Source organism: Amblyraja radiata, chromosome 13, assembly GCF_010909765.2.
Source record: "Amblyraja radiata isolate CabotCenter1 chromosome 13, sAmbRad1.1.pri, whole genome shotgun sequence".
In the NCBI taxonomy this organism is placed as follows: Eukaryota; Metazoa; Chordata; class Chondrichthyes; order Rajiformes; family Rajidae; genus Amblyraja; species Amblyraja radiata.
In genome coordinates this window covers 28,020,971-28,045,618 of record NC_045968.1, presented here as the reverse complement: position 1 = coordinate 28,045,618, position 24,648 = coordinate 28,020,971, and the positions used below count along the sequence as shown (strand labels likewise).

Genomic DNA, 24,648 nt, shown 5'->3' with positions numbered 1-24,648 from the left:
ATTTACTACGACCCTGTGCATCTGCTTCGTCAAGTACACGAGCCCCACACTCCATGATACCTCTTTGAAATAGTGCCTTTAGTCAATAATACTCAGGAAGCTCTGCCTGAGGTGGTGGCGAAGGCAGTTATTCTTACAATATTCTCATATCTATGTGCTTATGTATATAATATTTAGGATACCTGAACTGAACTGTATACAAAGTTAATTTCACTGTACCTTGGTACATGTGGCAAGTAAATTACCATACCTTATCTTACCATTACCATACCATATCATACCATAAGATGCAGTTGGATGAGCACTTGGATAATTGAGACATTCAAGGCTACAGACCAAGAGCAGGATAAGTGTGGATATGTAGTTGATGGTCAGCATGGGCATGGTGGACAAAGGGTCTGTTTCTGTGCTGTATGATTTCAAGATTCCCTGACATCAAATAAAATATAGCCACATATTTTCATGTCTGTCCCTCTAAAGGAACTTTCAAACCTCTCCTTCACCTCTCCTTCAGATTGACTATGTTCTGCTGCTTGAATCTAAATATTTATATTGCATCATGAATACATTAATGAAATATCATTCAGATAGAGTTGTTGGCAGGAGCCGTCTCTAATTAATTTTTGACCAACATTCTTTATTTTTGAATTTTGATGTCCAATCTTATTTTTTATTAATTATTCAAAAGGTTGTAATGAATAATGCAGATCAATTCAGCTACAGGTTTATTGAGGTTACATTTATGTTACACTGCTATTAAACTGCATGGTCAGAAAGGGCTAACTGAAAATCTCTTATCCCAACTCAGATAAGGGAAGAAGAGATTTTGCATCAGATCTTCACTATTGCCACGAGGGCTCCATACTTCCACTGGAGAACTTCTGGAGAAGTTAAAATATTGTGTTTAGCATACAGGGTGCTTGGCTTGAATTTAGTGTTCAAGGATTCCAGCTGAGATCAGCATGGATCACCATCAATTTGATTATTTGGCTTGAGTGTCTAGAAATGTCAATTGGCTAAAATTTTATCAGAGGCGTCTCAGAGAACTCTGAGATAAGATATTATACAATTTGAAGCACAAAGTTTATGCAGGACCTCATCCCTAAACATCAGCCATCCCTCTGCCTCCACACATACAACCTGAGCTGTTGAGTTCCACTAGCAATTTGTTTTTCTAACCATAATATATTGCTCCCTTGACTGGAGCTTGAGAGTGAGTTATGCAAGGTTAAATCTGCATCGCATTCGATTGTGGCTCATAGAAAATAATATTCTTTGTCTGCCAAGTTTCCTGTGCATTCATCTTTCATGTGGAGTTTACATAGTCGATTCCATGGTAAAAAAAAAAATGTTCCCCATTGATTTGGGAATCAACATCGGCGCATTGGTTCAAGTCTGCATTAATGATCTCCTCAACCTGTTCCTTTCCAAACTCAGTAACTTAAATTCCCCCCCATTCTTACCAGGCTGAAAGAAAATATTATTCTTGAAATAAATATGTAGAAATGATGGAGAGGGGTCTGATTCACCAAGAATCTACAACAGTTAATAGGTAGGAGAAATGGAAGAGTCTGGTACAATTACAATGTTTCAATGACACTTGAATTGGTACATGGATAGGAAAGGTTTGGAGGAATATGGTCCAAACACAGGCAAATAGGACTGGCTTCATTAAATATGAAGAGGCATCACAATGTTTTAGAAACATTTAGACAGATACAGGGATTGGATAGATTTAGAGGGGTATGGGCCAAATGCAGACAGGCAGGACTAGAGAATGGTGACCATGGTGTGAGTGATATTGGTTAAATTGGCTGCTTTTCTGAGGCAGCATGAGCGCAGATGGGGTAGACTGGGACAACGTGCGGGGGGAGGCGGCAGCGATGATAGCTGGTTTGCACAATGGACTGGGCTTTGAAGACATGCCAGATTTGTTTAGACTTCTGAGGAAGGAGAGGCATTGGTGCGTTTTCTTGACCTCAGTGTCAATGTGGTTGGACAAGGACAAGGTGATGATACTATTACTTAAGAACTTGAAGCTCGTGACTATCTCCACTTCTGCACAATATATACATACAGCGGTGGGTACTTCACCCCACTTCCTAAAGTCCATGATCAACTCCTTTCATTTTGCTGACATAGATGGAGAGATTACTGTCTAGACACCATGTTACTAAGCACTTCCTCTCCTACCTAGACTCCATTTCAGCATAGTTTGAGATCTGGCCCACAATGGTGGTGCCATCTGCAAACCTGGAAATGAGTTAATGCGGAATTTGACTGCAAAGCTGTGAGTGTATAGGGAGCCTCGAGCAGCACTAGTGTTGAGAAGTGTAAACTAGTGTAGAGACATTGTCTGGTGTTTAAGTCAGCTTTAATCATCAGTCATAATGGCACAGTACAATACATGTTAGTTCCACTCTACCACCAGTACGATTACGTAATATAGGAAGTGAGTGTTAATATGAAGTGTTCAATAGGGTGGAGTTAGTGATAGTACATTACTCTGATTGGTTCACATGCAATAACCAATCTACATCCTTCCCCGTAGAGGAGAGAGTTGTTAGTCAGTTGTTAGAATACGTGCGGTTAAACATACTCGCTGTATCTGTCCGGTGGTCTACTAACGCGACCCGAGCACGTACGGACAAACCCCTCCCCCTCCGTTCCGGAAGAGTTAGTAGGGCAGGGTGGTGGAGAACCCGAGAATGAGAACGCAGCCGGGGAACCTGGAGAGGAACGGCGGGGCGAGTATGCAGGACCAGGGGCACTGGGGAATGAGGGAACCGAATGTGGCGGGGAATGCATGCTGGGGTTAGGGGGTGGGGGATGGACAACAGCAGCAGGCGTCTTGAAAACCAACGGCGGGGCATGAGCACCGGTAGGAGCTGGTCGCGGCTCAGTCACGGGCAGAAGGTGTTGACGGCTGCGTCGGTACAGAGCACCATCGACGTTGACAAGGTAGGAACGAGGTTCCTTGGATGGTCCCTCAACGAAACCCAGTCGGGTATGTCCAACTGCCGTCTGCAGGCGAACCACTTGACATTGCAGTAACGGTGTAAGTGGTTTGCTCGACTTGTCATAGGAGCGCTTCTGGACATCATGTTTCTCCTGAATGCTCTGGACTGCAGCTGGTTTAAGCACCTGCGGCTTCAGCTGTTGCTGAGCAACGGGGAGCTGGGGCCTCGTCGTGCGAAACATCAGGCGCTGGGCGGGAGAGCCCAGGGCACAATCCCTGGAGATGTTTCTTAGGTTTAACAGATCTAGGTAGACATTGAATTTGGAAAGATGTGAATGTTCCATTAGCTGCTTTGCGCTCCTGACAGCACGCTCAGCAAGGCCGTTGGATTGAGGGTATTCGGGGCTGCTGGTACCATGCTGAAAGTTCCATTATCTTGCAAAGTATTTAAATGCTTGGCTGGTGAATTGTCTTCCGTTGTCAGTTTGCAATCGAACCGGTACACCGAATACAGGAAAATGTCTCTGAAGCTTTTGTATCACCATCTCAGACGTAATGGTAGGCAGCAGATCAAGTTCAAACCAATTGGAATAGGAATCGACTAGAACTAGGCAGTGTTTGCTGTGCCAATAATGTCCGCAGCGAGGGAAGTCCAGGGTAGTGCTGGAGCGGGTTGTTGCAGGAGAGGCTGTTTCTGTTGGTGGGGCACCAAGCTGTTGCAAGTGGAGCAAGATGCTGTTTTGTCACGTATGTATTTGACCATTCCTGGCCACGATGTTGTCCCAGCAATCCATGCCCCTCACCGCGTACCTCATGCTATGCGTGACAGAATTCAAGCCAAACTTAGACACATGGTGTCCATTGGGGTACTGGCTGAAATAAGTGAACCCACAGACTGGATCTCTACCATGGTTGTTACAAAAAAGAAAGACGAAGACGAGCTCCGTGTGTGCATTAACCCGAGGGACCTGAACACAGCTATTAAAAGACCACACTACCCGATGAGGACCATCAAAGACGTTGCAGCCCCAATCGGTCGCGCAACAGTGTTCTCAGTACTAGACGCCAATAGCTCGTTTTGGCAGATTCCTTTGAACGACGCATCCCACTTCTGACACCATGTGAACAAGTGTACAGACACTGTCTGGTGTTTAAGTCAGCTTTAATCATCAGTCATAATGGCACAGTACAATACATGTTAGTTCCACTCTGCCACTAGTGCGACTACGTAATATAGGAAGTGAGTGTTAATATGAAGTGTTCAATAGGGTGGAGTTAGTGGTAGTACATTACTCTGATTGGTTCACATGCAATAACCAATCTACAAGAAGTATTATTTAAGATGTTTTATTAGAAAAACATGGAGGTGTAGGATCCTGCATTTTTATCATAACAGAAATAGAACTGTGCATTATTGTGGTTCAGTTGTAGGAACGTTGTTAAGTTACAAGGTTCAAACCCCACCCTAAACCAAATTGTTCGAGGCCTGTTGTAGATCGCATATTGTTTGAATAACCCTGCGCGGACAAGCTGAGATGAGTATTCATTGATATCTTTAGCTTCATTCTGATGTTCCCACCTGCTTTAAGAAGACACTATCTTCCACTAACAGTCCACTGAACGCGACACGGAGCCTGACAGAGAACTCTTCAACCGTACAGCACAAAATACATGTTTTTAAAAATTCACCTGCACCTTCTATGGCTCGCCAGTCACGTGACATATAGATCCAGTAATAGTGAACACAGGAGCTTGATCTGTTGTGAATACAGGGATCGCCAGTTACTGATCGGTTTCAATGTTCAAAGACCCCTCAGACAATATTAGGTGGCCCCCAGGGTGATCCCCCCAGGGTGATCTGGAAACAATGTGGAATTGGGATGTGGCAGGATGTTCCCAAAATCGCCCCTCCTTATAAATGTTTATTCACTCTTAATTTCTCAGCCCGCAATTTGCCAGAGAGAGATCGGAACTCGCGTTTACTGATCTGAGTATCATGAACACTGTAATAGTTCACAATGAGAGGGGTTCAATGCAATACCATTCCTTACAATAGGAGTGAATGGGAAGGGGCTTGGCCCATTGAAACTCCATACAATGAATGAATGGTGAGGGCTGGGTTCTTTAGGATTCTCTACAATAAAAGTGAATAGGAAGGCTTGGTTCTTTGAGTTTCTGTACAAAGGGCTAAGTGGAAAGTGATTTGATTGGCGGCATGAGGCAAATCCTTGTATTCTGCAGCCTCATGTAGGGACAGTTGCTTTGAATGCTTTTTGCCCACCCATTTCCTTTCCTGAAAAGTTCTCAGTAATTCACATTACCACTGAAGATACATAAATTGGTTAGAAAGGATGACCTTGTATCTGCAACGATTGCAGATTACCAAACACTGCTGCTTTAAGGTAAATGTCAATCCCAGCACATCTTCAAGGGGCAAAGGATATCAAACAGAATTCGACTGAATTCCCTCACACATCTTTTCAGCAAAGGAAATATTTGTGTATTAATAATGTTCTTTGGTGCATGAATCATGAGCAGGGACTTATTAATGCAAAGCGGCTGAAGAGTAATGTATAAAATGCAGCTATTGCCAACAATGTGCTGAATTCATTGCCTTCCAGTAGAGCACACAACAGTTTATTGTTGTTTTAGAAAGAGAAGACTATAGTGGGGATTAAAAGAGGTTTATGACAAGAGCTGTACAACATTTTTATGCAGTGGATGTTGAGATACTGGAATGCATTGCTGGAGAGGGGTTTAGAATCTGGAATAATCGCCTAAATGGGTGGTGAGTACAGATTTCATCACAAGGTAACTTAATAAATACTTGAGAGAGAATAAAAAATAGACAGAAAATGGAGAAGGAGAATGACTTAAATGAATTGTTTGTGGAAAGATTTGGTTTGGACTGAATGGCATGATTGATTATTCAGCACATCTCAGAGTGAACCAGGAACTTTTGTGAATTATTATAAAAACACAGAGGTGTGAATGATCCTACATTTTTATCATAACAGAAAGGGAACTGTGCGTTATCTTGGCTCGGAAGCATCACTAAGGTAGAAGGTTCAAAACTCGCTCTAGGGCAGATTGTTCACGGCCTGTTGTAGATCATGTAGTGCAGATCACCTGACAGGAGTATTCACATATATCTTTAACTTCTCCTTCCATCATTTTGATGTTCCCACCAGCTTTAAGGGCCTGTCCCACTTTCACGACCTAATTCACGACCTCTGCCGAGTTTGCCCTTGACTCATACTCGCAGCATGGTCGTCACGAGGTCGTAGGAGGTCGTAGGTAGATCATGATTCTAGTCGTATGTACTCGTGGCATCAAGCAGGTCGGGGCGTTTTTCTAGCCTGATGAAAAATGTCAACGAGTAAAAAAGGTCGTGAATTAGGTTGTAAAAGTGGGATAGGCCCTTTAGGAAGACCACTATCATCCCAGTGCCACAGAATAGCATGGTAGTGTGCCTTAATGTCTACAATCCTGTGGCTCTGACATCCACTGTCATAAAGTGCTTTGAGAGGCTGGTCATAACGCATGTTATCTCCAGCCTCCCAGACAGCCTTGATCCACTGCATATTGCCTACTGTCACAACAGGCCCACGAATGATACCATCTCCCTGCTCCTGCACTCATCACTAGAACATCTAAATAACAAGGATGCCTATGTCACACTCCAATTTATTGACCATAATTTTGAGTTATATAGTACATAATCCCAGCAAAACACGTCTCCAAATTCCTGGACCTGGGAGTTAGCACCCCAATTGGATTGTAGTTGGATCCTTGATTTCTTGACCCATAGACCACAATCAGCAAGGATAGGTGACAAAACATATATACTTATTGATAATTCTCAACACTGGTGCATTCTCAGCCACGTACGATACGTCCTATACACTCACAACTGTGCGACCAAATTTTGCCTTAACTCCATTTACAAGTTTGCGGAAGACGCCATCATAGTGGGCTGCTTCTTGATCTGTGACAAGGTGGAGTACAAGAAGGAGACAGAGAGCTTAGCAACACGGTGTGAAGACAACAATCACTCCCTCAGTGTCAGCAGTGTGGAGGAGCTGGTTATGTTCTTCAGGAAACGAGGTGGTGTACATGCCCCAGTCAGCTATATCATTCCTTGAATGAATTGGATAAAAACTCTGCCAGAGCAGTGATCAAACCTGGTAACTTCTGGCAGCTTCACCAACAGAGGAGCAAGAGAAACTTGCAAAGAATTCAAAACAATTCAAGTCCAAATAAAAGGTCCTGACACAAAACATCAACTGTTCACTTCCCTGGAAATGGACCCATTCAGTTCCTCTAGCAGTCTGGATGCTACTGACAACAATTCCAGTCATTTCTGGTTTCAGCTGGGATTGGTAGAGTAGAAATGTTCATGGGACTCAAGAGAGTCTAGAGAGTTTAATTGTCAAATGTATCAGAGCAGTGAAATTCTTATTTGCTGCATCTTCACAGGCCCACTAATGCAATAACAACAAATATAATCAAATGTAACACTCAGTATTCAGACCATAGTAATGCAAAGCTGAGGTACATTGTGCAACCAAAAATAAAGATGGACTGGGCAAAGTCCACCACTTTTTGCAACCCTTTTTCCTGGGCGTTCAAGATTCTGAACCAGACTGTGATGGAATCCGTCAGCATTCCCTCTACTGTACACCTGTAGAAGGTGCATAGAGTATTTGGCAACGTGCTAAATGAACACCCAGGAACATAGAGTTGTTGACACTCTCCACCAATCTGTTCATGGATCCTCGGCTTTCTGAGGTAAACAATCAGTCTTTTGGCTTGCTAACATTGACAGCAAGAGTATTGTTCTCGCACTCAGTCAGATTGTCAATCTTCCTCCTGTACTCTGATTCATTATGACCTCTTATTCATCCAATGAAGGTGGTATCACAGGCAAATTTAAAGATGGTTGTGTCCGGCTACACAGTCAAGGGTATAAAGAGATTAGGACAGGAGACTGAGCCCACAATCTGAGGTGCACCTGTACTGATGGTCATTGAGGAGGAAGTTGAGGATTCAATTACCGAGGGACAAGCAGAGACCCAATTCCACGAGTGTAGGAAGGAACTGCAGATGCTGGTTTACACCGGATACAGACACAAAATATTGGAGTAACTCAACGGGTCAGGCAGCATCTCTGGAGAAAAGGAATAGGTGATGTTTTGTTCAAGACTGCGTTCAATGACTTTGAACTGCATGCGCTGTAGTTTAGTTTAGAGATACAGAGCGGAAACAGGCCCTTCGGCCCACTGAGTTCGCACTGACCAGTGATCCCCGCACATTAACACTATCCTACACACACTATGATCAATTGAAATTTATACCTAGCCAATTAACCTACAAACCTGTACGTCTTTGGAGTGTGGGAGGAAACTGAAGATCTCGGAGAAAACCTACAAGGGAGAACCCACAGGGAGAACGTACAATCTCCGTACAGACACCAACCATAGTCGGGATCAAACCTGGATCTCCGGTGCTGCAAGCGCTGTAAGGCAGCAACTCTACCGCTGTGTCACCGTGTCACCCAAACAACAGCCTGACCTGTGTGTTCTTATTGTCCAAATTGCCCAGCTCAAAGTGGAGAGCCAGAGAGATCGCATCCACTGTTGATCTATTATGGCAGTAGGTAGGGTCCAGCTCCGTATTAAGGCAGGAATTGATATGCAGCATAATCAACCTCTCAAAGCACATCATCACACCAAACGTAAGTGCCACCATCACCAGAGATGCAGAATGTGACAAACTATTATATCTCCCCCACATGGCCAACTCATGCCTTAGTTGTCAGCACTCATTCCTGGCATTATTCCAAACATTCTTGAAAGCAAAGACAATATAAATAGGCTCTGAAAAGTAGAAGGCTATACGAAGAAGTGACATAATTATGGAGCTGCCATGTAGGCAGTAGGTTAAATTTATATGAGAATGTTTTTTAAACAGTTTTATGTCACAAGATATGACAAGTGAACCTAATCATAACTATGTGTCCTCCATTCAAAAGTTGTCACATGAGAACACGGCTGACTGGTTTATCGCTGCACATTGTAAGCCATCCATATCCAGAATCAGAAGGACGTTAGCCAAGGAAGGAAAGAGAAAGGAAAGATAATGAGAATGTGCCAGAGGCTGAAACAGAGAGGGGCAGAGAGGGTGAAATAGAGAGGAGGATAATGCAGGAAACAATGGGACAGGAAGTGTAATGAAAAGAATGAGCTGGTTGGACAGTGTAAGAGGGACAGAGCCAAAGATATAGGAAGGAAGAGAGGGGCAGGCAGTGAGCATGAGAGGAAGGTGAAGGAGGGAGCAAGTTGAACGACTAACAGAGTGACACAGAGTCTGAGTAGGCAGGGCAAGAAACACTAGAGGGCGAGATTGAAGGAAATATGAAGGGCAAAGAGAGAAACTGGGTCAGAGAGGTCTGGGACTTGCACCCAGTCGATGACAAAGAAAGACAGTGAGAGTTGGAAAATGAGAGAGTTGTCTCACAGACATGAGAGGCACTGAGTGGTGAGCACAACAGCCATACATTGAGTGAAAGGTAGAGGGAGAGACAGAAGCTGTGGCAGAGTTAGCAAGAACAGATGACTCAGGGAGATAGAAATCGAGTATTAGGAGATGATGTGAGAGATGCAAATAATTCAAAGATAGGAATAGTAGTTTAGTTTAGTTTAGAGGTACAGCGTGGAAACAGGCCCACTGAGTCCATGCTGACCAGAACGTACGAACTCCGTACAGACAGCACCCATAGTCAGGATCAAACCTGAATCTCTGGCACTGTAAGGTAGCAACTCCATTGCTGTGCCACTGTGCAAGTGAGAGAAATATTGAAAGGTCATAGAAACAGACAACTGTTGCCTAGAAATTGGACTGTACTCATTTATATCAAACTAAATGGGTGCTATATTTGACCGAAAACCAATTTAGAAGTAATTGCAAAAGAGGCAAAACTAGAGCATCCTTGTTTAAAGAAATGAAAGAACACAGAGTTAAAGAAACTGAGACTAAGGCAAGGGATAGAAGAGTGAGTAAAATAGACACAGAATGTGCCAGCAGATGGTGGTGATCTGCTGGCTATCCATTTGCCACAGGAAGAGATGTTGTCATGTGGCAATTTCCACAGCAGCAAAACCTATTAACACTTGGGCATTTTTCCCCCCAACTTGTTTAGTTCCCCTAGGTTTACTGGATCCTCATTACCCAGACCCTTAGTATTGTTCTTGAGTAGACTTAGATCTAAATTCTTACCTTGCTAATGTACAAGAGCTTGTCGATGGCTTGTTTGACCATCGGGTCAGATCCTCGGACTTTCACTTCTGGGTTGTTGGCCTGTTCTTTGAGTCCATTCCCAACGACCCTGCTTGTGTAACTAGAAACAAGAACCAGACATTAACACATTATATTTATATTGTGTCTTATTTTTCTTCCTGCCTTCTGCGCCTTCTGTAAAGTCATGAAAAATGTTTCAGGACATTAGCAGTTCACAATATGAACCCACCTTCTACACACAAACACTTTAGTCCAGCCAGTTAGTTATTTGTTTTGGAAGTTTTGGTTGGCAGCCTCAACACAGACATTTCTGGTTGCAACATTTTGATTCAAGTTCTGATGTTATAATAAATGATACATACTGCACACATTGATAATGTCATTACGTGTAAAAAATATGACATAATAGATCATGACAGGAAGTGCCTGGTACATTTCCTTAATGGGTGAGACTTCAACAGGAAGTAGGTCCAATCATTTAAAAATAAGTCACCAAATCCCTCTTCTCATTTCAGCTCAATCTCATTATTCCTGAAATGAAACCAGAATGCCAAAGATTGACCTTCAATACAGTGCCTAGTCACATCAAGATCATGCCAAAGCACCTTGGAAATCAGTCAGGTGAAGGGTAGTGCCTGATGGCATATCAGTAAAAACATCGCCATTCTGTGGCAGCAGAATTCTGCAAATACCAGTCCAAATAACAATCATCTTAAATACTTTTAGGGGATTTGATAAAAGAGGAATGTTGGCTTGTTATTCCCCAAGTCGTCTTCCATGACCACCACAAAAGATGGAGACTCCATCCGATAGTCCAATCTAAATACGTACATCACACAATTGCTGACAGTTGTGAACTAGTAACATACACAATATATCCATCCAGCCCTGGATGCAGACCTGTATCCCACGCCAGACTGCTTTGAAACACCCCTTCAGCCCACCATGTCCATGCTGACCATAAGTAGCCTTCAAGGCTAATTCCATTTATAAGAAGAAAAGACACAAGGAACTGCAGGTGCTGATTAACAAAAAAAGACACAAAGTGTTGGAGTAACTCAGCAGGTCAGACTGAAGAAGGGACCTGACCAAAAATGTCACCTATCCATGTTCTCCTGATTTTGTGTCTTTTTTTTCCATTTAGAAGCACTTGGCCTGTCGCTTTCTATGCCTTGGTGATTCAAGTACTCATCCAGACACCTTTTAAACATTGTGAGAACAAATGCTTCCACTATCCACTCAAGCAGTACTTTCCAGATTGCAACCACTCTCGGAAGTAAGGAAAATTCCACATTCACCCTAAGCCTCTTACTCCTCACCTTAAACTCCGCTACTGGTTTTGGACATTTCCATTGTGGGGGAAATGTATCTCACTGTTCATCTCATCCACTCCTTTCATAATTCTACTCGCTTCTATCAGGTCCACTCTCAACCTCCTCCACTCCAACAAAACCCAACCCAGCCTTTCCACATTCCTCATAACCATGCCAAATTAGCTCAGATGTTCGAAACTTGCATTATTTACATTTCATTTAAAAAATAACATGTTAACTTAGATCTTGTTAAATAAATCTGCACCCGTGGAAGAATGTAGAGTAAAACACTGAGGCTAAAGGAAGGGAACTTCTAGATTGGACTGGACAGTGTCCTTATTTTTTGATGCATCTGGAATGAGTTGGAGAAAGGAAGAAGACATCATAAAATACATATTTATATTCTGGGCACCAATGACCTAAAAAGTGTATGGACTGATATATTCAAACATCACACCTGTATTGATTTCCATTTAAGTAAACTACATACTTTAACAGTGGATCCTACAGAGCTGTAATGTAATTCATTACGAGCAATCAGTTCTCCCCCTACCCCCACCCTAGCCACTTACAGTCTTTGTTCACAACCATCTAAATTACCAGGATCCATTCAAAGCTTTTCCAGTTGATGTTTTAATGTATTATTGGGTAAAACTTTTAGCCCTGTAAGGCACACCCCTCTTGCACTTTCAGTTAGCTTTAGGTTTAGGTTTATTATTATCATATGTATTGAGTTTCATTTGTTTTGCATGCTCTCCAGTCAAATCAGATACTACTATACAATAAACACAATCAAGCCAAACTCCAGTACAATAGGTAGACCGAAGTAACAAATACTGAGTGCAGTATATAGTTCTCAGTTAGAGCCTGGCTGCCAAATGATATGTGTCATACGAGATCAAGTTGGTCACCAAAAAATAAAGTACTTAGGTTCAGGTCAGATTTATATATCAACAATGTTCAAATCTGGGTTTGGATTGAGTTAAGTTGATCTTATTTTCATACTGGAGTTAGCTAATGTCCACCTGTACTGTGATCTTTTAGAGCAGGCAGGTGAATCCAAGATGTAAATGGTGTAGCCCACTGAGAAATGTAGGAGGCTAATAGAATTCTTTGCAATGAAGAGCAGCTAGCTGCTTCATTTTCAGAATTCAGAATTAACTTTGAAGATGACGTATCTTTCTATGAGGCTTTGTGGTCTCAAGCTAAACATTCCATGAAGTTAAATACATATAAAAATCTGTTGTAGAGTACATAACGTTCCCAGTAATCTAATACACAATACGCTCATATGTGTACACAAACTCTATACGCAAGCTACCAAATATGGCCACATTACACAGCTATGTGAGGCAGAGTTGCTGCCTCACAATGCCAGATACCCCGGTTCGATCGTCTACTGCAATCTGTGGTGAGTTTGCATGTTCTCCCTGATACGGTGTGGATTTCCTCCAGGTGCTCCAGTTTTTTCCTATGTCCCAATGACGTAGAATAATGACGTAGGACAATGACATAGGTTTCGGCCCGAAACGTTGCCGTATTATTTCCTTCACTCCATAGATGCTGCTGCACCCGCTGAGTTTCTCCAGCATTTTTGTGTACTGACGTAGGATAATTGGCCATTATAAATTAGTGTGGTCGAATCTGGGAGGAGCTGATGGCAACATGGGGAGAATTTGTGGGATTAGTACCAATGGCTGGCGCGGACTCAGTGGGCCGAAGGGCCTGTTTCCATGTAACGTTATGATGCTGTGATATGGTGTGGAAGATGTCAATAATATATTCCAACTTTATTTGTCTTTTAGATTTTTACAGGACATAAAGTAAAGCTGGCATTCTGTGTTAACAGCAGCAGACCAAATATAAATGGTGTGGGATTGTTTTCATTTGCTTTAATCAGTTTGATATGTTCTGGGGTCTTGTAAAGTGCTTTATGAATAGAATAACAGGCAATAACAACTTGACTCACCACACAGTATAACTCTGACAACGTGCTATCCAATTTGAACATAGAACAGTACAGCACAGAACAGGCCCTTCAATCCACAATATCTGTGCCAAACATAACCTCAAGACTCAACTAATCTCATCTGCCTGCACATGATCTATATCCCTTCAATCTCTACACTTGCACTAACATTGCTCTCAACACCATACTCTTATTTTTGGACATTGCAGAGGGTGGCATAAATTTAGAAACCCTATATAGAAATCCAGATGGTTAAGTATCTGACTCACCAGGTAGTGTTTGTCGTGTTCCCTTCCACTCAGCCATGCTACGATTCCTGTGCTCCCTCCTCAAGTGTCACAGTCCTGGTTCCCACATTTCCTTCCCACTCAACTTACAAGATCCCCTGTTCTCGTGCTCACTTTCAATTTACTGGAAAATTTGTTATCATGCTGTGTCGCATCTCAAAAAATTGAATGAAAACAGTAGCGTTATTAATAGAAATAACATCCAATAGAACAGAAAATCTGCCAGTCCGGCCCCAGCAAAGACCTGAGTGTGTTCGATTACCAGAGTTTGACTGTACTTGCAATCCAGCTTTCAGTCTTTAGAGTTGCGATCAGTATGATTTGTCAGTAGCCACCATTCAAGTTCAAGTTCAAATTCACGTTTATTGTCACATGCACCAATTAAGGTACAGTGATATTTGAGCTACCATGCAGCCATACAGGTAAAAAGTACATAATACACAATAGAATTTACCATAAACATCCACCACAGTGGAATCAGCACTCTTCACTGTGATGGAAGGCAATGTTGAGTCATCTCCTCCTTTGTTCACCCGTGGTCGGGGCCTTGAACCCTCCACAGTCGCCGCTACAGATGTTCATGCTCTCTCATCAGGATGATCAAAACCCCGATGTTGGGACGGATCGGAACACACTCCATGGCTTGGAGTTCCCTAATTGGCTGCTTGTCACCAGAGACTGCGGCTTCACGATGTTAAAGTCCACAGGCCCCGTGGTCGGAGCTCCAACACTGGCGATCCTCGGCAAGGGACCCCAGGCTCCACGATGGTAAGTCCGCGCCATGCCTGCTGCTTGAAGCTGGGCCTGTCTCCGGCCTGGAGAGGCTGCACCAATCCAGTTGTTAGGCCGCGAGGAGGGCGAAGATGCGACATGGAAAAAAGTCACAACTCCGTCGAGGTAAGTGACTGGAAACGGTTTCCCCCTATTCATCCCCCCCCCACACCCCACATCAAAACATAACGAGAAACATTAAAACATACATTTAGACACACTAAAAATAACAAAAAAGTTGAAAAAACACACAAGTTGCTGACGAGGCTGCCGCTCGCAGAGCCACCCGGTACTGGTATTGTGTCGGTTCTGTTTTGTTACATATCTAAATTGGCATCAATGGTCAGGAGAGCTAAAAGCTTTCTGCATCATCTAATGTGGACTGGACTTTATCTCTTCTTTTACCTAGGAGACACAAAAGCTGGATTTTATGTTCGTAACACTTTCAGCCGGCTCAGCATACATTAGGAAATAAAACCACCAGCCTTGCTCCAGTGGTTTAAATGCTCCACTAGTGAATAATTGAGTCAGGAAGAGACGGTACATTTTGAGGACACAAAAAAGGACATGGTTTTACAATTAACCAGAAACTGCTGACTGTATTTTCTCTTTATGAGACTCAAACCACTTGCCTGAAAATGAATTTAATTTAACCCCAAACTGCAAGGATTGAAAAGTTCAATATTGCTGGACTGCTCAAACTGATGACTCCGTGATAAGATTCATAACTAAACCAAAACCTTAAAACACAATGAGGGCTACTATTGTTAGTGCTTTTGTACTGTAAAGATCCCTGTTCAGAGGACAATGTGGAATGGAACAAGGGTTAACAGATTGAGTAACATGCTGCCATGTGAGTGTGGGCAAAGCATCTTCACCACAGTCATGATTTGTCCTTTGTGGTTTGAAGGCTGCTACAACTCGAAAACTGATCAAAAACTCATCTCTTTTCAGTGCTACAATCTGAATTAAGGTTTGAACAATGCATTATCTAACTCAGAGCAGTGACCAATACCACCAACCCAGTGGCTCACTTTTACACAGATGTAATAACAATGGAATGTGAAGCTGCTCAAATGTCTTCTGTGTATCAAATTGTCTGGGATTATAAAGCAAAGCCATGTTATTTACTCAAGAGTTAACTCACTCTTAATAACTACAATTCTATTTTTGCGATTGCTTCAGTCACTACTGACAGGGAACATTATTTAAAGCATACAGTAGATTTGCTATTTTTCATTTCTTCTGTGGTGGAAAATAGCGGAGGTTGGTTTGAATGCTAGTCCCTGCCACTTGGCTTCCTCAAGCACCAGCTTGGCTCAAATGGTGGTATTCTTGGCCCAGACATAAATTGTGGGTTTGAATCTCACTCTGCAAACTCTGTGTAATCTAGGCTAGCATGCTGTCTCTGCCTGTCTCTGCAATCTTCCTCAGCCCAACAATCCTCCAAGAACTCTGCATTACTCCAACTCTGGCTTCTTGCCTTTTTCTGCAGTGCTTTGAGGAGCCTGATTTATGTGGTCCATGTCTCCAGAGGGCAAGGAGAAAAGCTTTGTGATATTGCCTGACGTGGATAGTTGGCACTTTTTGTTTTTATTTCAGATTTCCATCATCTGCAGTTTCATTGATTTTCGCCATCCTGGGTGGAAAGAGCACAGGAGGTCCTGCAACTTAATGACAACACGACACGTAGATTTTCCAAAGCTGTCAGCGCCTTCTACAGTCAAACAACCAAGAGCCCCTCCAGCTGGGAGACAAAAAAACGGAGGAGATATATCTCCTGGGCCTGATCAAATATATCCAAGGGCACTGTGGGAAGCTAGAGAAATTGCAGGAGTCCTGGCTAAAATATATGAATCATTGTTAGACACAGGTGAGGAGCCAGAAGATTGGATTGAAGATAGCAGCATATAAAATCATGAGGTAAATAGTTAGGGTGAATCTACAGAGTCTTTTTTCCCAGGATAGTAGAATCAAGAACTAGATTGCATATCTTTAAGATTAGAGGAAAAATTTGTAATAGGAATTCGAAGTGTAACTTTTTCACACAAAGGGTGATGGGTATATACAGTATAACAAGCTGCCAGAGGAAATAGTTGAGGCAGGTACAATAACACAATAACACATTTGGATAGGTATATTGGTAGGAAATGTCTAAAGGGATATGGGTCAAAGATGGGCAAATTGAACTAGCTTAGGTGAGTTCTTGGTTGGCCAAAGGGTCTGCTTCCTTGTTGTACTATGCTATGAATCTGTGAGGCTGGATAAGCTGGATGTTTGTTTCCTGGAATATAGGCGGCTGAGGGATGTCTGTATAGAGGGTCATAAAATCATGAGGGGCATCGATAAAGCGAACAGCCAGCAGAGCCAATTTTGTTTAGGCAATTTGATGAGCGTGGACGAGTGAGTTGGGCCAAAGGCCCTGTTTACATGCTTCATTTAAATCTAAATACAGAGGGACTGTGACCACTGGAAGGAGCATTTCAAAGAATTCTTCAACTGTGATGCCATCCCACAGTATCACCCAATCCATTCCCATCACCGACCTCTAATGATAAGCAGTCGAAAAGCCCACATGTTAATCTAGAAAGATTAAGAAATATGTTATGCTGATGATTGACTTCAATCTATAGTGAGATTTGAGTCTGCACCAATCCATCATATAATATCATAGCTTTCACCAATCATATTGCAGAAGTAGTTTGGAAATTAATTTATACTGCAATTAATTTGGAAAGAATATTCATCCCAGTAGTATGAATATTGATTTCTCTAATTTCAACTAACCCTTGTATTCCCTCCCTCTCCATCTGCTCCGCCACCCTAGTTGTCCTAGTTTTACTGCTCACATCCCCACGTTATCACCTCTTCAGCAGCCAACAATGGACCATTGTGGGCTCTATGGTCATCACTGTCGTCTCTGATTTGTTCTGATAACCAAGTGAGGTTATCCACTTTGGTGGCAAGAACAGGAAAGTAGACTATTATCTGAATGGTGGCCGATTAGGAAAAGGGGAGGTGCAACGAGACCTGGGTGTCATGGTACACTAGTCATTGAAAGTAGGCATGCAGGTGCAGCAGGCCGTGAAGAAAGCGAATGGTATGTTAGCATTCATAGCAAAAGGCTTTGAGTATAGGAGCAGGAAGGTCTACTGCAGTTGTACAGGGCCTTGGTGAGACCACACCTGGAGTATTGCGTACAGTTTTGGTCTCCTAATCTGAGGAAATACATTCTTGCCATTGAGGGAGTACAGAGAATGTTCACCAGACTGATTCCTGGGATGGCAGCACTTTCATATGAAGAAAGATTGGATAGACTCGGCTTGTACTTGCTAGAATTTAGAAGATTGAGGGAGGATCTTATAGAAACTTTAAAAATTCTTAAGGGGTTGGACAGGCTAGATGCAGGAAGATTGTTCCCGATGTTGGGGAATTCCAGAACAAGGGGTCACAGTTTAAGGATAAGGGGGAAGTCTTTTAGGACCGAGACGAGAACATTTTTTTTCACACAGAGAGTGGTGAATCTGTAGAATTCTCTGCCACAGAAAGTATTTGAGGCCAGTTCATTGGCTATATTTAAGAGGGAGTTAGATGTGGCCCTTGTGGCTAAAGGGATCAGGGGGTATGGAGAGAAGGCAGGTACAGGATACTGAGTTGGATGATCAGCCATGATCATATTGAATGGCGGTGCAGGCTCGAAGGGCCGAATGGCCTACTCCTGCACCTATTTTCTATGTTTCTATGTGAACCGGTATCTGCAGTTCCTTCCTACACATGTATAACTTCACATTTCTTTACATTATATTGCATCTGCCTAGTCACTCAACTCGTTTAATTCACTTAAACAAGAATGCAAGTTCTGTTCCTGACAAGAAACCAAATTTAACCAAACCATTTCGTACATCACGAAATATGCAATGTTGTCAAACCTTTTTGGGTTTTCAGCTGATCCAAACTTGCATGTGATCTGTAACAGGCAAACCTGTCATTTAATTTGCACAGAGATGCAGCAATGCAATTAGTGTCAGTGCATAAAACATGCGGACACATTGTAGGAGGAAGACATCATGCTTCGCTCTGCCTGTCACAAATGTGACCCAGCTGTAACAACTTCCAAATTTAGACTTGAATGGAGTAGGAGAAGTAATAATACTTGATTTAATTAAAGCTGCGTCTTAACATATGGAGCTAGAAATTGGATCCAGAGAAATCAGCTGATTGGGTCTGTATCCTGTACCTGAACATATTCTGCAGTGACATCTGAATGTGTGATGCCCAAATTGAACTAACGACAGATTTATAGCTCATCTTCCTTTTAATGAAGGTAAAGGGCCTGTCCCACTTGGGCGACCTAATCCGTGAGTTCTGGCGAGTTTGCCCTCGATTCATACTCGCAGCATGGTCGACACAAGGTCATAGGAGGTCTTCATAACTCTCTTTCATGCTCAAGAGTGGTCTCCGCGTAATCGAGGCCTCAGCTAGGTTGCGCCGTTTTTTTCAAAATGTTAAAAAATGTCCGCGAGTAACAAAAGGTCGCTATGGAAAAAATTGATACTTTTTTATTCGTAGGTTAGATCATAGTAGGTCGTAGTAGGTCGGCATGTTAGTTGTAGGTAATCGAGGGTAGTCGAAGGTGGTCGTACATAGTCTTCATCATAGTCAAAGGGAGGTCGAAGGGAGGTCGAAGGAGATCGAAGGAGGTTGTCTTCACTCTCCACTATTCGGTGTCCAATTTTCCCAAAGTTAGTCGTAGCTAGTCGAAGCTGGTCTTCAACATAGTCGAAGGAGGTCGATGGAGGTCGATGGAGGTCGATGGAGGTCTTCTACATAGTCGAAGGAGATCTTCAACATGTCATTTTTTCAAACTCTTCTAAACTCGCCAATTGGGTTGCCAAAGTGGGACAGCCCCTTAATGAGAGCCAAGGATTTGTGTGTCCCTTAAACAGGTTGCCCCACTGATCGTGTCACTTTGAATGATATATATATATATATATATATATATATATATATATATATATATATAGAGTCATAGTCATACAGCATGTAAACAGACCCTTCGGCCTAATTTGCCCACACCGACCGACATGTCCTATCTACACGTCCCACCCACCTGCGTTTTGACCATATCCCTCTAAACCTATTCTCTCGATGTATCTGCCCAGATGTATCTTAAACGTTGTGATAGTACACAGGGGCGGAAAACCCAGGGGGGCCAGAGGGGACACGTCCCCTCCATGTTTTGAGAGGTGGGGGACATCCCCCCCAAGTTTTTGTAAGCCGGATTTTAAAACCCGGTGAAATCTCCGCTTTCCGCGAGACAGTGGGGGTGGGACTGATGAACGAGGGCGCCGATTGGACGAGAGAGACGTCGGTCAGCAGGCAATGGGGGTGGGACATGATTCAGCGTGATGATTGGAGGAGGGAGGAGTGGGGGGGGGGGGGGTGGGACTGAGGATAGAGTGCGGTGATTGGAGGAGGGAGACGTGGCACAGACCTGCACTTCATCCGCAGCCAGGATTGATCCCGGCCGGATCTCCGGTGCTGTCCCGAGTGCCCCCCCACCCATGCCACTGGGTGGCCAGAGAGGTCAGCAGTAAAGATCCTCCGCTATAGGATCTTTGGTCGGGAATCAGACGGGAGCTGTGCCCCCAGGCCCACAGCCAGCGCAGAGAAACAGCGCTAAACCCAGTTCAACTCTGCCTGTCCCGCCAGGTGAGCCTACAGCCTTCCTGGACTTGTGGGAAATATGGCCAGCGCAAAGAAGCAGCACTGGTATCCCGTCAGTCCAGACAGGGCTGTAGTTAACCCGGTGAGAGAGGCAGAGTTGAGCTGCATTTAGCGCTGGATTGAGTCTCCGAAGCCTCACGCGTGTGTGTGAGTGCGCGCATGCGCGCGTGGCTGCCAAAAAATTGTGTCCCCCGTCCCCTCCATGTTTTGATAGTGAGTTCCGCTCTTGATAGTACCTGCCTCAACTACCTCCTCTGGCAGCTCATTCCATACACCTGTCACCATTTTTGCCTCAGGTTCCTATTAAATCTTTCCTTCCTCACCTAAACCCATGTCCTCTGGCTCTTGATTTCCCTACTCTGGGTAAAAGACTGTGCATTTATTCCTCTCATGATCTTGTACACCTCCATAAGATCACTTGAATGCCAGCATCCAAATTACACCAGCAAAAACAAAAATAGTTTGCATGATCAGTTTTAAAACTGGAATTTGCATGTAAAGGGAGAAACAAGCAGGATATTACTTGTAGCAACATGCTGGGAGGACAAGCAGGAAGCCCTGAGGGAAGGAACAGCCTGAGCTGATAGTAACCTGTCAGAACAAAATGCCACTGTCACCAGCCACTGTGACTAATGCGTGCTGTTTTATTCTCTTGAAGGTTGCTAGAAATGACAGTACATATGTAGGCCCAGCTTTGATTAGCTGACATGGTGTGCCACTGAATGGATGGCATTGAACACTCGGGCTGGTCGACTACACATTAACGTGCCACCTCTGTTCCTCCATCCCCTGAAAATAGAACAGTCTACTTTAATTTCATAGAATAATAGAATCTTGCAGATGTACAGCACATCGGCAGTAATCCCACTTGCTGCATTAGGATTGTATCCTCTGATGCCTTGCTTACTAAAGTGTTGACTTAAAATGCCACTTAAATATAGTGACTGTACCTGATTCTACCATATCCTTTGGCAAAGCATTCCAGATACCATCCATTCTCTACTTAAAATACCTACCCCAATATTCCCTTTAAATCTCCTACTTCTTACCTTAAATCCATGCCCTCTTGTTTGATACACCTACCATGGCGAAACAATAGACTATCTTTCTATGCCTCGCATAATCTTAAATAATTATATCAGGATAATCCTTAGAGTCCTTCACTCCTGGGATAACAACCCCAGCCTCTCCCCATAACTGAGGTCCTTCAACGCAGGCTACTTCCTGCTCAATCTCCTTTGCACTCTCTCTAATGCACTCTCATCCTTCCTATATTGTGACAACCAAAATTCCACACTATACTCCAAGTGCGGCCTAAATAACGTTTTATATAGATGCAACATAACATATAGGTTCAGGACACTGGGCAGGTTTTGACTTTTGGGAAGAAAACATCGTAAATTGTTCCAATATTTGGTGAATGTTAGTAGAATGTTAGTATATACTAATATTTTTCCCACACTGTTTCTGGGGTCACCTGGGACAGGGCTAAATTAGGCCAATGGTTCTCACTGCTGGAACAGTCGTTTGAACAGTGCAGAATAAAATATTAATAAGGACAGCGAGAGGGGGATTGAGGGGCAGGAGGCAATGATATGGGGGGAAAGTCAGGGTGACAGGGGCTGCAGAGAGGGTGCATTTATAAACCCATGATCTTAGCTACAACCAGTGTGCATCACTGAGAGTTGTCTATAACCAGGCGTTGGAATCTCAGCCAAAGATTAAAGCAAAAACAACACATGGTGAAAGAAAACACATCAACCATTTCATAATAGAGTGGTTAAACAAACAAGAAAGTTACTCAATCCTGACATCTATAACTCACAAGTTACCAAACCTGTTTGGCTTTGCCTTTTAGTTTGATCCCATTTCATAACACAGCCCAGTGTATTTGTCTGAACTAATCTCCTCTCTCAGTTGGGATTGTACAGAGCACCTGGCTTGCTACAGAAAATTACAAGACAATGTTGCCAGAAGCACGGGTTAATATGTGGAATGTGGCCATGGATGCTTTGATCTTGGTTGCTTCAGAGATGGGTTGGGGGTGCTTAAGGACAGAAGGCACCTCGAGCCCGAATCTTGCAGTCAGCAAAAGCTTTTTTATGCATAACTACAAAGAAAATGCTGTCTTGTGCTCCGCAGCACCTGTGAATGGCCATTGAACTGACAAAAGGTTGCAGAGAAGCACAGCAAATACATCTGAGGCTGTACATGGCTTGGCCTGACATGGCATTATGACATTTGTGCTCTCATGCCTTATAAAACCATCACAAGAGAGCTCTCAGGTCAATAATGTTTATTTGTCATATGCTATGGATATGATCCAGAACAACTAAAGTCTTACTTGCTGCGGCTTTACAGGCACTTCAGAAGCAACGCCAACAAAAAATAAATACACAACAAATTATCAGCTACTCAAAGTAAACCAGACCATGCTGGTGCATAAACCAAAGCACAAAGAGGAACTATTATAGTGCAAAGTCTGTCGTGGTTCAGAGCTGAGTTAGGGTTGTGGTTAGGGCCATATAAGATAGTTCAAGACCTCAAAGGTTGATGGGAAGAAGCTATACTTGAACCTGGAGGTAACAGTTCTCAAGCTTCACTACCTTCAGCGAGATGAGGAGGTGGCCAGGTTGGTGTGGATCTCTGATGATATTGGCTGCCTTTTTGAGGCAATGCTTCCTCTAGATGCTTTTGAAGGTGGGGCGGTCAGTACCTGTAATCTTCTTGTTTCGTGTCCATCTTCCATGTTTCAAATGTAGTCCTCGCTGTCATCGTCCATCCTGACAAGGACGCGAGCTTCCGGCGACAATCAGTGGAAGCTATCACTTGTCGCAATAGATGATGGTGGTAGCAGAATTAGCTCAGGATACTTCCAGTTTCCAGCCCCGCGATGTGAACGCTTCTGCTCTGGGGCCAGTACCTGTAATGGACCAGGCAGTGTCTTATGCCCCTGTCCCACATAGGAAACCTGAATGGAAACCTCTGGAGACTTTGCGCCCCACCCAAGGTTTCCGTGCGGTTCCCGGAGGTTCCCGGAGGTTTTTGTCAGTCTCCCTACCTGCTTCCACTACCTGCAACCTCCGGCAACCACCTGCAACCTCCGGGAACTGCACAGAAACCTTGGGTGGGGCGCAAAGTCTCCAGAGGTTTCCGTTCAGGTTTCCTAAGTGGGACAGGGGCATAACTCTGCAGCATCCTTCGCTTTTACCTATCCAAGTTACTGGACCAGGTGGTGATGCATCCAGCCAATATGCTCTCCATCGTACACCATAAGAAGTTCAATGGAGTATTCAGCAATATGTTGAATGTTCTCAGACCTCGAAGGAAGTAGAGAGCTTTCTGATGATGGATGTGAACCCAGATATGCTGAGGGGGAAAGAAATAGCAGCAAGCTGTGACGGATCTAATCTTTCAGGTCCGGATGTGTGTTTAAATTCTTCTGCTTGTCAAATTCTCCACTGAATTATGTGGAAAACATCAGGAACTCTTTTTTTTAAATTATTTTTATTAGAAGTAGACATATTATAAAGTATAGTTACATATTATAGTAAAAAGACTTTTCATATACATCAGTCATACATTATTAAAATTTTCAATTATCAATTACTTCTGCTTCTAGTGTTTTTATTTTTTATAGAAAGAGAGAGAAAGAGAGGGTAGAAAGTTACAAATTAAAAAAAACAGAAAAACAGAGGAGGTGGAATGGGTTACCTGTAATACGTCAATGGAGATAGGTTCGTAGATTATAAAGTATAGCTTTTCATCTGATCCTGAGTTCAAGTTTCAGTTGGGTCCTCGTGCTGTGCCAATCTATCCCTTCAGATAGTTAATGAATGGAGCCCAGATTTTATCGAAAATATCTTGTTTGTCCATTAAGACAAGTCTAATTCTTTCTAAGTATAGGGTCTCCGACATTTCCGTAATCCACATATTAATTGTGGCGGTTGTAGGGCCTTTCCAAAATTTTAATATGAATTTTTTCCCGATTATTATACTGTAGTCGAGGAAATTTCTTTGGTTTGTTGTGAGTGTTAAACTTTGTTCTGATATTCCAAGTATTATTAATTTTGTGTTTGGGTCCAGTTTTGTATTAATAACTTCTGAAGTTATTTCAAAAATATCAGTCCAGAAATGTTTAAGTTTTATACAGTTTGCAAACGTATGTGTTAAATTAGCCTCTAGATGTAGACATTTATCACAAATAGGAGAGATTTGTGGGAAGATTCTATTTAGTTTTATTTTAGAGTAGTGTAGTCTATGTAAGACCTTGAATTGTATTAAAGTATGTCTGGCATTTAATGAACATTGATGTATTTGTTG

At 43.0% G+C, this 24,648-nt stretch overlaps 1 protein-coding gene across 2 annotated transcripts in view; it reads right to left on the bottom strand.

Annotated features, from left to right (window-relative positions):
• LOC116979760 (glypican-5-like) overlaps positions 1 to 24,648 on the bottom strand; it is a 463,239-nt gene that overhangs the window by 162,053 nt on the left and 276,538 nt on the right. For both annotated transcript variants that reach the window (XM_033031524.1, XM_033031523.1), the window contains one exon: positions 10,238 to 10,358. In XM_033031524.1, the coding sequence (XP_032887415.1) occupies positions 10,238 to 10,358 (121 nt within the window). The remainder of the gene's footprint in view (positions 1 to 10,237; positions 10,359 to 24,648) is intronic.